We start from the raw sequence: 13980 nt of genomic DNA on the forward strand, positions 1-13980 counted from the left end.
AAAAAAAAAAAAAAAAAGAAAAAAATCAAAAGAGTAGACTTTTTCCTGCTATATTTTTACTCATCTTTTAAAATATACAGTCACCTTTTGACTGTTCACAGAATGATTCTTTGCAATGCATTCAAATTTACTGAACAGAGACTAAATAAATTCAAACTTACGGAAAGGAACAAAATCAGTATTGTGTGACAGCAGCAATTGCATTGTTTTTGAATATTTATCAAAAATGTTTACTAGATGTTTCAAAAATACCTATTTTTCTCCCAGAAATGAAAGTGTTTTAAGAAAAACAAAAATGGAACAAAACTCTCATCGGAGTATAAGTCATAATAATACCTTAAATTACAGGATATTTTTCCTAAAAATTTTAAGATGCTTATACACACCATAACGTTCATTTATGTCACCATCCCACTAAGAGAGCATTTCTTACCAGTTATTAATCAGATACTAATGGTGATTAGAATGCACTAGATCTCATAATCTCTAAAACTACAACAACAGGTTTATTGCTTCTTCTTTGAGCAACCGGGTGTTTGGGGGATTGTTCTTCAAGTGGCTAGCAGTTTTGCAATCCGCACACAACTTCTAAGTTTGCTCAACAGGGAATATCTTCCTCATCTCAACCACATCCACGGCTTCCCTTGCTCAAGTGCAATTCTGTTTTTCAATCTGAATACAATCTCAACATTTCCTATGAAATTCTAGGACCACCCTTTCAAATGCGAGATTAGAGCAGGCGCCTTCAATAAGGCAATACGGATGGGTTGAAAGCCTCCTTTATCTTTCAACACCACGGGCCACTGGAAAGTGGGAGTCTGATGTTTGGAACCATTCTTTACCACGTGTTTAGTTGCGCTGAAGTCTGATTTCCAAACAAATCTCCTTGCTCTGAGGCACAGATGCGATGACACGACTCATCTCTCCTAAAGATGTTCAGAGGTTGAGCACCGTTTTCTCCTGTGGGTCTCTTGGCAAACTTCCAGAACCTGGACCTGCGGGTATATGTGCGAGCTAGAAAGCAAGGTGGGTGCCCGATCTACGTCGGTGGTGCTACTTTCCTTAAGACCAGTGGGTTTTAGCATTTATTTTACACCTCCCTTAGGCTAACACCACAAGTTTCTATCATGTAGAAGAAGAGGCTTGGAGAGGTAAGTGCACGTGTGGGAGTGTAGGTAGCACTAGAAGCGTAGGCCTGAGTTCCTAAGTTCCTGGGCGTTGGAGCCAAAGCCAAGGAGCTAGCACCCCGGGATTCCCTCCCTGCTTCTGCATAAGGGGCGGTAGCCCACAGAGGCCCAGGCTGCGGGAAGCGCGCACAACTGCGGCCCTTAGCACCGGGTGGGGTCCCGGCCCGGCCCAGGAGCCTCGTCTTGTCCAGCACTAGAGTCTTACTTACAGTGCTTGCAATTTTTAGTTAAGGTGTCCGTCAGCTTCTGCAGCTTCTTGCGGTTCATGTCTGGCGCCCACGGAACCGGGCCGCGGCGGGGATCTCGGGGCGCTCGGCTGCCGAGACCCTCGAGGGAACCCCGCGAGCCCTGGGGCTGGGGCAAAGGGTGAGGTCTCCGTCAACTAGCGCGTGCGCGGCCCTAACAGACAGTGTAGCCATGGCAACGGCTCTGCCCGCCGCCGATTGGCTCCCAGGCTGCCCGCCGCGTGACCATGGCAACAGCCGGGCCTCGCCCATTGGCTCCGCGGCCGCGCGCTCTGGGTCCCGGGTGTGTGGTGCCGCCGGCAGGTCCCAGCCGGGCGCTTTGTGGGCTGCATTCTGCTGCTGACTTTGGGGTTTAAATGTTCAGTTGTCTCTGGCTGCTGAGTTCACAGCCTCTTTGCTTTGCAGTGTAAATCATTAAAATCTGAAATATGGTGTGCACGCTGTGTGAGGGGTGGTGAGCGTCACCCCTCGAGGGGAGGCCTAAGACCTTGGCCATCCTGTGGGGCTGGAGCAGCGTCACGACATAGCAAGGGTGCTGTCCGGACGGCTGTCAGCCTCGTGCAGGACGGCGAGGAGCTTGCTCTTCGGGCGGAGCCACTGCTCAGGCTGCCCGCGTGGTGCGGTAGCCGAGGGCAGTCTGCCACCTGAGGTCTTCAAGTTTTTAGTAGTGTTTCTGAGAGCAAGGGGAACCTGGAATATAGTCACTGCTTGCCTAGGGAGGGGGATGCGTTCTGAGGTCACTAGGCGATGCCATCACTGTGCACACATCACAGTGCACGGACGAAAACCTACACGGCCTCGCCTACTGCACTACTGCACGCCGGGCTGTACCGGACAGCCCCCTGCTTCTGGGCTGCACCCCTGCACAGCAGGTCCCCCGTGGAGTGCTGCAGGCAGCTACAACAGAGGGCTTTATATATGTATTATATACAAAATATTTTTATTTATTTATGTATTCATTCATTCATTTTTTTGTTTGTTTGTTTTGAGACTGAGTCTGGCTCTGTCACCAGGCTGGAGTGCAATGGCGCATTCTTGGCTCACCGCAACCTCCGCCTCCCGGGTTCAAGCGATTCTTCTACCTCAGCCTCCCGAGTAGCTGGGACTACAGGCACGTACCACCACACCCAGCTAATTTTTGTATTTTTAGGAGAGGTGGGGTTTCACTACATTGGCCAGAATGGTCTCGATCTCTTGACCTCAGGAGATCCACCCGCCTTGGCCTCCCAAAGTCCTGGAATTACAGGCGTAAGCCACCACGCCGGGCTCAGTGTTATATCCTATGGGACCACTGTCCTAATGCTGTCTGACGTTGATCTAAATGGCGCTATGTGGGGTGTGACTGTAGGTTTTTTCTTTTCCCATTCCCTCATCTCACTCTCAAAAAGTGGAGGTCGTCTGTGGAATCTGAGGAGAGCCACCGGGAACTTTGATACTGGTTAAATAGGCATTCCCTCCAGTGAAAACAAACTGACAACTACCCCTTGGGTGTGGGGTACAGCCCAATCTTGCTTTTCTGGTAAATATCTCAGTAACCTTGGTCCTTTACTTATTTGAAAGACGGGTTCTGTGCCTGCAGACAAAGGTTAGTCCTTATATCTTCAGTGTGGGAGGACTTTCTGCTTTTCCTAACCACAGAGGGGATACCCTCCTTCAGCTAAGGTGGCAATAAAAAGGGTGGCTCAGCCAGGAGCACCAAATCTACAGCATTCCCCAGAGTACCTGCTTGTTTAACTTCAGGGGGGAAAATGCCTTTGGAATACAAATTATTTTATTGTACACGTACTGGCATTTTTAGACTGAAGGCAGAAAAATTCTACTAACCATGAGTAATAATCCCAAATGAATAGCTCCAACTTCGAGGCCGCTGGTTTTTCTTCACTGTTTCATTTGTTTATGGAATGAAGGATTGGGACACTGAAACCACAGCAAAGGGTGCTTGGTAAAGCAGGAACTGTAAAGCAAATGTCCTGACAAACTTTATGGCAACAGTTAACTGATACGAATTGACGGTGGTTATGAGTTTGTAATGGTAGTCTGGTTAAATAGTGTTTCTACGTATCCCCTTGTCTAGAAGCTGTGAAATTCCTGAGACCGTAGAAAACAAAAGGGAAGGCTGTATATATTTTGAATTACTTGAATATTCAATTACATATTTGAATATTTGAATACTTACCCGTGACACCTTAATGATTTCTGTTAGATCACAAGAGTTGTAGCAATTATTTAATTCCTAGAGATTGCTGCTTCTTGCTCACTTCAAGAGATAAGGGACTGAAAGAAGCATTGTCAGTAATTACTAAGAGAACCTGGGCTCCCCATCTGACGTAGTAGGCCTGTGTTGGGGAGCAGGCCTGCACTGGTGGTGAGTACATTGGTGGTTGTTTCTGACAGTTTGGGGAGATCGCACACACTGGGTGCTTACTATGAGTGAGCTAATAAGTTATTTCTTCATGAGTTTCAGGCCTAGAGCCCATCAGCCATATTCCCTTAAAGAAAAAAAAAAAAAAAAAAAAAAGATGTAGGGGCAATATCACAGATTGTTGAAATTAAAATATGCCAGGCAAAAATCCTTAACCTGTTGAGCAAACTTTGTAAGTCCCTCCTCGTCTTCTACTTCTTTTTTCCTCCAGTTCTTTCTTCCATGCTGTTCTTTTAGCCAAAAAAATCTCTATATCTGTCTGTCTGTCTATGCAAGTGCATTGTTTTGTGAATCTCACTTATCTAAGAGAGTGGTTTACAGAGTTGACCTTACAGTAAGGTCTTGCCATCTTTTTTAGGGAAAGCACCGTGTTTATTTAGGGTATGTTTTGTCAACATATGGGTAAACTTCAGAGCTTCATTACATTCTTGCAAAGTTTTGGAAGTTAATATTTTTAGACTTTAGAAACAAGTTGCAGGCCTGCTAGAGTCAGTGAATGACATTTCAAAGTAAGTTGAAGTTTCTATTTGTAGTTCTAGTTGCTTATGCTGAGTAGACACAGGACTGCTTTCCCCCAAGGGCTTTCTCAGAGCAAGGCAATGAAGCCTAAGAGGCTACTTCATATCAAATCAATCAATAATGGAATAATAAAGGATTGTGTTTAACTTGTATTGGACATAAATTTTACTGTGCATGGAATGATCATAGAACTTTCCAAAATCCAAGAAACCTCAAAATGAATAGCTTTATAAACACAGAAGTACATTAAACTATTAATGTTGTATTTCCTTTAGTTTTGTGTGCAAAACAATCTTCCCTTTGACTCGGCATTCACTGGATTGTTGCCATGATAAACAGCTTGGACCTTGACTTGATGAAAGTGTTTTCCTTAATGTGGACCTTTTATGATGAAGGACTTTGGATGCTGCTGAGGAAATGACATTGTAGAATTGATCTCCAAGTATATCACAAATCTATTATAAAATTGCTTGAATAAAAGGAAAATAGGTTAGTTACTTGCATAATAGAATTTCAATCTTACTAATTTTATTTTGTGGAGATAGTGATACAAAAGTCAGAGTTACCTGTGTGACCAGCTTTAGGGTGGCGGAATCTCCAAATCTCCACCGCTGGCCACTCTCCCCTTTGCTGCAGGGTTGTGGTGATAAGCCGCTGTCAGTATTCAGACCCAAGAACACTGTCTCATGCACAACTTCTGCATATTCTTTGCCCCAGCCACTCCCCATGGGCAACTCTTCAAAGCGCTCTTTCAGCTCCCGATGTGAAGTGAATCCTTCCCCAACCAGCCATTTTCTTCTTCGGTACCATTTTTCTAGCACTGGCTACTGTGTGAAACAACTTGTTTTTTCTAACCTCACCTTCCACTAGACTAAATTGCATGATCTCTCTCTCTCTCTCTCTCTCTCTCTCTCTCTCTGTGTCTTCCTATATTTAAGTCTATTTCACTTGCTGTATCTCTGCATTTATTTATTTATCATCTGCCTGTACCTCTGAAATTTGACCACACAGTCCATATTGTGTGGTCTGTACTGATGGAAAGTGATGGGAGAATCACTCCAGCAGGAATGAACTCTGGTTTCCCCGTAGTAGCACCCTGGGGCTGAGCCCCTGGTACAGTAACCACAATGGGGCCTTTAAAGGGAGCCAGGCAATGTAGAAGAGCTTTCATTTAAACCAACCTTTCTCCAAAATTCACCCTCGATATTCACTGGTGTTGATACATTTCTAGACTTTTTTTTTTTTTTTTTCACTGTAATCAAGACCAGCCAGCAAGACAAATGCCTAAGGTTTACTAAGGATAGGATTCTTGCATCCTACATGTAATTTACAAAGTTGTAAATTAAGATGTGGCCTGTGACAGTTAATTATTTGATAGCCATAATGTCAGCAGGTTTGAAGGTTTCAGTAAAGAACCTGGCTCTTTGAGACCTGGCAGAGCTAATCAAGAAATCCTGCCGAATTTGCTGGGCTTGATTCCCTGAGAACTGGGTCATGAACCCCTGTAGCCAGAGTCGTGGCAGCTGTACTATCTGCAAAGCTGCCTCAGAGACAGAAGATGTCCACAACTTTTTCCCACTAAGCCCAGAGCATCTTGCAAATTTGATCCCTGACCTGGATATTCATCAGCATCACACACCACAGAACAGGACCCGACCTACCCACAGACCCCACCAGGCAATGCCTGGCCCTCTTAGCCGATGACAACCAGAAAATAACTGGTACCACTTCTAATACTTGCTACCGTCTTTTAAACTACTTCCCCCAACTCCATAGTTCTTGCTTCCTAAATAAAAAGGAAGCTCCCAGGATTGCCTACCCTGAGTCATGTTACCCCTTTAGCAGACTCTGCTTATTAGTCTACACCTTTGTATCCCTTTCACTCATATTCAACAAAACTCCTTTCCAACTGCAAATGCTTACCTTAGTGGGTCCATCTTTGCACAAAGCCACCTCTCCACCTTTCTTCCCTAAACCTGACACTCCCCTGAAAATATTGCTTGTCTTGTAGATATTCGCCAGAAAAAAACTACCCATTTCCTCAAACCTACTCACTCATAGCTAGAAGAAAGTCAAAATCCTCCTGACTGTCATCAACTTTCCATGGTCTTATGAGCCTTCTCTATACCTCCGAGGAAGTTCAGGGGTGGCTTCCCCCTGCACTGCGGCACCTCTAGATGTACGTCGTGCTATAGGAAGGAATTTCGGATTTGCTTTTTCTGCTCATCTCCTATGTTGGTGGGGAATACCAAATGGCTGTACCTGGAGCAAGCACCTTGCTCTTTTCTAACTGCTATAGGGGGCTGCCACCTCTCTGGGAATGACAAACAGAAAAACTCTGGTGATGTGTGTGTGTGTGTGTGTGTGTGTGTGTATGTATGTATATATATATATATATATATATATATGTATATATGTATATATACACAAAAATATCCTTTCATTAAAATTAATGTTGCCCACCAAGCCTCTTAGAGCAAACTTTGTCTAGCACTTGAGAAATGCAAGTATGTTAAAAAAAAATCCTTTTCCTGCTCTGATGTAATCTTTAACATGGGGTTACATTTAGGGGGATTCAAAGGGGCATTTTTTGTTTTTTTAGTACTAGAAACTGGCAAATTAGAAAAAAGTGATTTCGCATTCATAATTGTAAGAAGTATTTGGTCAACTTTGTTGTCTTTATGTTTGTAAATATATGTTTGGTCTGTTTCAGGGTAGACATTTTTCATATGATCCAAATCCCAGGATCAAGTGTCATGTGGTGCAGCTGCTTCATCCACTCAGCCATCTAATCTACACAGTAGTTTCGGGTGCCTGCTCTGAGCCAGGTGTGTCACATTAGGACCTTATGAATTACGCCTGCTTCCCACCTGGTGGGCACTGACCCTTTGTGTTGGAACATGGGTACTGTGGTCTATATATGAGGCTGGAAAGACCAAGCTCTGCACAGTATGGTTCCACAGAGGAATTCAGTTCTTGGGACATGCTAATCCAGGCAATACTTTCTAGACTCTGAAGTGTGCAACGATGCAATTTGTTCACTTACTCAAATGTTATGATGAGATAAGATATGATAGTTCATTATGATAAAAGATTTGGATCTCTAGGGGAGCAGGGCCTGGCAACTGCTGTGCATGTTGTCCTTTTTTTTGTGTGTCATATTAATAGCGTCCTATGGTTTTGTATCTGGTCTGGCTGCTTTCACTTAGCACAATGCTTTTGCGATTCACTCACACTGCTGCATGTGTCATAGTCTATTTTATTTCTCAGCATCACTTCATCTTGTAGTCTTTTAAGTTTTAGTCATTCTGGTGGGTGTGCAGTGACATTTCATTGTGGTTTAATTTGCATTTCCCAAATGATTAATAAATTATCCTTTTTTTTTTTTTTTGAGATGGAGTCTCACTCCTGTCACCCAAGCTGGAGTGCAGTGCCATGATGTAGGCTCACTGCAACCTCCGCCTCCCAAGTTCAAGTGATTCTCCTGACTCAGCTTCCTGAGCAGATGAAGTTACAGGCATCCACCACCACGCCCGGATAATTTTTGTATTTTTAGTAGAGATAGGGTTTTGCCATGTTGGCCCAGCTGGTCTCAAACTCCTGACCTGAGGTGATCCGCCCACCTCGGCCTCCCAAAGTGCTGGGATTACAGGTGTGAGCCACCACACCTGGCCTGTTTATCTTCTTAATATTGGGTTGTATGTTTTCTTATGGATGAAATATCTTTATCAGATATTAGTCTGTGACATCTTTTGTACTCTTACTAGTGGCATTTAAGAAGTGAAAGTTTTGGCCAGGCGCGGTGGCTTATATTTATAATCCTAGGACTTTGGGAGGCTGAGGTGGGTGGATCACTTGAGGTCAGAAGTTCAAAACCAACCTGACCAACATGGTGAAACCCTCTGTCTCTAATAAAAAATACAAAAATTAGCTGGGTATCATGGTAGGCACCTGTAATCCCTGCTGCTTGGGAGGCTGAGACACGAAAATCACTTGAATCTGGGAGGCGGAGGTTGCAGTGAACTGAGATTGTACAACTGCACTCCAGCCTGGGTGACAGAGAAAGAGACTTGTCTCAAAAAAAAAAAAAAAAGAAGGAAAAGAAAAGAAAAAAGTGAAAGTTTTGAATTTTGATGAAGTCCAATTTGTAGAATTTTAATTATATGGTTCACGCTTTTTTGTCCTGTCTAAAAAATCTTTCCCTAACTCAAAACCACAAAGATTTTTTTTTCCTGTGTTTTCTACATGGTTTGTAGTTTTATCTCTTAAATTTAGATTCCTGGTGCATTCAGTTAATTTTTGAATATGTGTGAGGTAAGTGTTGATGTTCATTATTCTTCATATCAGAAAAATCAGAAAATAAGATGACCCATTTTCCATTGAATTACTTTGGCATTTTTTTGGTCAAATAACTTAGTAAGTGTGGATTTATTTTTGGACTCTGTATTCTGTTTCTATCCTTATTCCAATATTGTACTGAGTTGATTTTCGCAGTTTTACTGGTAGTCTTTAAATTAGATAGTGCAAGCTCTTTAAGATAGTTCTTTTTCAAAATTGTATTGTCTAGTCAATATCCTTTCATTTTATATGCATTTTAGAATTAGTTTGTTCATTTCTACAAAAATACTACTGAGAGTTTTATTTGGATTGCATTATGCCTATATAGTAATTTGGGTAGAATTTGCAACTTAACAACACTGATTTTTCTTATCCATGGACATGGAGTATCTCTTCATTTATTTAAGTCTTCATTAGTTTCTCTTAGCATTGTTTTCAGGTTTAAAGTGTACAAGTCTGCACATCTTCTATTACGTTAAGTCTTTTATAGTCATAGTATGGCAGTTTTACTTCTTTCTTTCCAATCTGCATGCCTTTTAAAACTTATCTTCTTTTATTAGCCTGGCTAGACCCTGTGGTACAATGTTGAACAGCTGGGGTGAGAACGGTCATCCTTGCTTGTTCCCACCTTCAAAGTAGGAAAGCATCTGCTATTTTCCATTAAGTTTGATACTAGCTGTAGGTTTTTCCCAATGCCCTGCAAAAGGTGAAGAAGAGTCAGTCTATTATTATTTTGTTGTTATTTTAAATCATGAATGGATGATGAGTTTTGTCAAATGCTTTTTCTGTGTTTATTGAGGTTTTGTATCATAGGTTTTTCTTTTTTAGTCTGCTAATGTGATATATTACACTGATTAATTTTTGAATGTTAAACCAACCTTGCATTCCTAAACTCTTGGTAATGATGTGTTATCCTGTTTTTGTATTCTTGGATTCAACTTGCTACATTTTCAGTAATGATTGTCACACCCATCTTCAGGAATATTGGTCTGTAGTTCTGTTTCCTTGTAGTATAATTGGTTTTGTTATCAGGGAAATGGTAACTTCCTTAAATAAATTTGGAAATGTTGCCTCTTTTTTGATTTAATGTAAAAGTTTGTGTAGCATTGGTATAATTTCTTCCTTAAATGGTCAGTAATCTGGTCCTGAAGTTTCTTCTAGGGAAGGGTTTTAACTAAAATTTAAAATTTTAACAGATATAGGATAATTCGAGTTATCTATTTTTTTTTTTATTAAGTGAGCTTTGGTAGTTTGAGTCTTCTAAGAAATGTGTCCATTTCATGTAAAATGTAGTTTGTTGGCATAAAGTTGTTCATAATGTTCCCTTATTGTCCTTTCAATGAGCATAGGATCTATAGCGATGTCTTCTTTTAATTTTTAATTTTGGGAAGCTGCATCTTCTTTCTTTTTTCATGGTCAGTCTGGATAAAAGTTTATCAGTTTCATTAACATTTTCAAAGAACTAGCTTTTGATTTTATTGATGTCTTCTATCATCTTTCTATTTCCTGTTTTATTAATTTCTGTTGTCATCTTTTGTTTTCTTTCTTCTCCTTAATCAAGATTTATTCTTCTCTTCCTTTCTTTTTTTNTTTTGAGATGGAGTCATGCTCTGTCACCTAGGCTGGAGTGCAGTGGTGCAATCTCTGCTTACTGCAACCTCCGCCTCCCAGGTTCAAGCAATTCTTATTCCTCAGATTCCCAAGTAGGTTAGAGGCACACGCCAACATACCCAGCTAATTGTTAATTTTTTTTTATTTTTAGTAGAGTTGGGGTTTCACCATGTTAGACAGGCTGGTCTCAAACTCCTGACCTCAAGTGATCTGTCTGCCTCAGCTTCCCAAACTACTTGGATTACAGGCCTGGGCCACTGTGTCCAGCCCTATTCTTCTCTATGTATTCTAGTTTTCTTGATGGAAACCTAACTATTACTATATAGAAGCACTGAATGTTGTACATTTCTGTTTAAATACAAAGTTAAATTTGCATCCCACAAAATTGATATGTTGTGTTTTTATTTTTATTCCTGGTAAATTGGAATAGACATTGAACACAGTGAATCTTATATATTTTGTTGCTGGCTTTGTCGTGTTGCTTTAAGTGAGACTGAATTTTGTTCTAGCACCAGTTATATTACTTGGAATCAGTGGGATTCTTTGAGGTTTTTGACTCTAGAGCAGTTATTTTCTAAAGTGAATATAGTCGTACTACAAGGGTGAGACTGCTCTGAGCATTCCACCTGATGCCCCAGTTAAAGTCCTTTCAGTCAGCCTTGTGAAGCCATGGACGATTCCCAACTTTGTGTGACCTCTAGGGATGATTTGGATATTTGTTTGCCCAGTCAGGGGTAATCTCCTGTCATGTTTCACAGGTCAGTACTCAGCCAAAAATCAAGGTGACTCCTCTGTGATGCTGTTCCCAACTTCCAGCCATCTGAGCCTCCATAAATGTCCATCTGAACCCAGTGAGAAGCTCAGTCTGTCCACTGGGCACTGTCTCTAAGGTGTGAGCTGTGATCACTGTGGGCTCCCAGCCCTTTGCTTACCTTCTCCCTGGGCCCATGATCCTCTGCTGCCTTCTAACCAAAGCCCAAACCATGATTAATGTATGTTGCCTGCTTTTCTGGTTAAGTTACGAGAATAAATCTGATCCCTGTTTCTTATCTGGGTCAGAAGAGAAAGTCCCATTGTATTTTTTTTTTCTTAAAGAGAATTGTATATTAGGTGCTTGAAGCCTGAGGATTTTGGAACTTGTGATAGAATAACAATAATTCTTTAACATACAATAACCTCATGAAAAGCAGCCTTGATATACTTTCCAGCATTTAAAACTGTTTTAGCTCTCCACACTTTTATGGTTTCGTAATATCCTTTTAAAAAAAATGCACATATTTCAAACATATATTTTTAGATATTTATGTACATTCATATACATGTATTTTATATTAATGCATTTATGAATTATAAAGCATATACATCTATAAAATCTATGTCTATATACATTTATAAAATCTATAAGGCATATACATTTTAAAATCTTATTTTTTTTGTCTGATAAAAATCATTGCCTAGTGAGAAATGTGATCAAATGTTTTCATTTCAAAATCAATTTTGGAATCAACTTGCGATTTTTCTTGGTAAAAAGCCTGCCGGGGTTAAGACTGGGATACCGTCAAGTCTACTGACTAATTCTGAGAGAACTGAGGCCATATTGTATTGAATATTCCTGTGCATATCCAAAGGATATCCCTTTTATTTTAGTCTTCTTTAATCTCTCAGCCACATTTGATAGTTCTAAAAAGCATATTCTTAAACAGTTATGTTTTTAATGCTGTCATATATGTAATTCTTTTTTTCAACAAATTTATTTCTGATTGTTTGTTGCTAGTATATAGAAACACAATTGATTTTTGTTGGCCTTGTATTTTTCAAACGTGCTAAATATTCTTCACTTATTAGTTTCGGTGGCTGATGTTTTCTCAGGATTTTTAGAGAAGCAATCATGTTGTTCATATATGTTGACTATTTTTCTTATTCTTTTCAAAACTTGATGTTTTGTTTTTCTGGCTTTATTGAACTTGTTAGAGCATTCAGCATAATGTTGAAGATAGGCAGTAAGAGTAGATATCCTTGCTTTGTTCCTTCTACCATGAAATATATTAGCTGAGGATTTTTCATGAATGTCCTAGAGAGGATTGAGAAATTCGTGTTGTATTCCAATCTTCCTGGGAGTTCTTATCAATGGGTGTTGAATTTCTTATTGCTTACCCCCCATTGCTGGAAGCAGCACAAGTATCTATTAGGTGACAGCTACATATTAGAGAAAGTACCAACAAAGCTCAAATGCTTCTCTTTTAGTAAAAGAAATGATACATAACGTACTCTTAACTTTGACAGCTTTTTGAAACAATGCTACACTATGATCAGCAAACGTGTGTGGCACAACAAAGGCACATAATCTCTCCTCATCTTGTTATGAATTGTCAAGGTTTCACAACTTTTTTCAAGCTCTTGTTTTTATAAAATTGACTATATCACTGGCTTGTTCACTTTGGATTTAATTTCCTTACTAAAATACTTGGCCCATGACTTATGCAATAGATTCACCTGATAGCATTACCTAGTCGTTTTTGTTTTCATTATGGTTAAAACTTCATAATTTTTCAGTGAAATATTTTTATTTACAACTTCCTTTTGTGTTAGAATATACTTTTTTTAGCATATCTGTCCTTTAGATGCTCACAAAATTTCCTTCCTGAAACAGAATTGATCACATACTATAAGATTATACATGTTAGAAACATATGTGGACAGTTTGAAACACACCTTTAATTTTCCACTGAGTTATATGGAAGGATTACCCTTCTCAGCCCCTTTGCATCAAGATGAGACAAAACATCTGGGTTCTGGCCAATGGAATATGAGTAGAAGTGAGAGAAGTTGCATCTAGGTCTGGCCACACAATGTCTCTTGATCTTCTGCTTGGCTCCCCCACTCTGTGCTGCCAGAAACAAAGGATGCTGATGGTGCAGGCACATGACAGTAGGAGCCCGGGCCCCTTTGATTAACCCTTGGAGGGCAGCCATTCAGGATAGCTTCATAGTCAGGGGTCCCCAGTGGACACTGCATAAGTAAGAAATAGTCATATATCTTCATTGCTTTAATGGAAGGCATGTAGTTCATGAGGGCTCCATTTTCAGATGAATCGATGCCAGTTATAAAAGGGCTTGAGGCTGCCAGTTAAAACTCTTGCTCTCCCCTGTGGTCTCTTGACCCTGCCTTCTGCCATGGGATGATGTAGCAAGAAGCCCCCGACCAGATACCAAGCAGAGGCTGGCACCATGCCTTGGACTTTCCAGCCCCCAGAACTGTCAATCAAATAAATTTATTTTCCTTATCAGTGTATCTCTCTGTGGTATTCCATTATAGCAACACAAAACAGACTAAGACGAATGATTTAAACCTCATTGACACTGACACATTCATTTCCATGTATTATTTCAATAAATTTGCAGTGGCAGGAAGAACAAATGCTTTCCCAAAGCTATTTGGATTTTCTTGGTCCCCTTTATTATTTAGTGAGATGCCATCAGCAAGACTTACAAATATATTTCTCATTAAGTTAATAAAAATTTGTAAAGTACAATATTGAGTATTCATGGCTTTAAATATCTTTTAAAAATTGTAAAGATTTTTCTCCATATTCTAGATAGTTATTTTTAATTATCTTACTAACCATTCTATCATTAGTTTATATTTTAAATCACAGTGC

At 40.3% G+C, this 13980-nt stretch overlaps 1 protein-coding gene across 3 annotated transcripts in view; it reads right to left on the reverse strand.

Annotated features, from left to right (window-relative positions):
• The window catches only part of EFCAB1 (EF-hand calcium binding domain 1), an 11264-nt gene extending 9675 nt beyond the window's left edge, over nt 1-1589 (reverse strand). For all 3 annotated transcript variants that reach the window (XM_017531761.2, XM_017531760.2, XM_017531759.2), the window contains exon 1: nt 1397-1589. In XM_017531761.2, coding sequence (XP_017387250.1) covers nt 1397-1454 — 58 coding nt within the window. In that variant the 5' untranslated portion in view covers nt 1455-1589. The remainder of the gene's footprint in view (nt 1-1396) is intronic.
• Between the last annotated feature and the right edge of the window lie 12391 nt (nt 1590-13980).

The sequence above is a fragment of the Cebus imitator genome, unplaced genomic scaffold (genome assembly GCF_001604975.1).
Source record: "Cebus imitator isolate Cc_AM_T3 unplaced genomic scaffold, Cebus_imitator-1.0 Scaffold73, whole genome shotgun sequence".
Lineage (NCBI taxonomy): Eukaryota > Metazoa > Chordata > Mammalia > Primates > Cebidae > Cebus > Cebus imitator.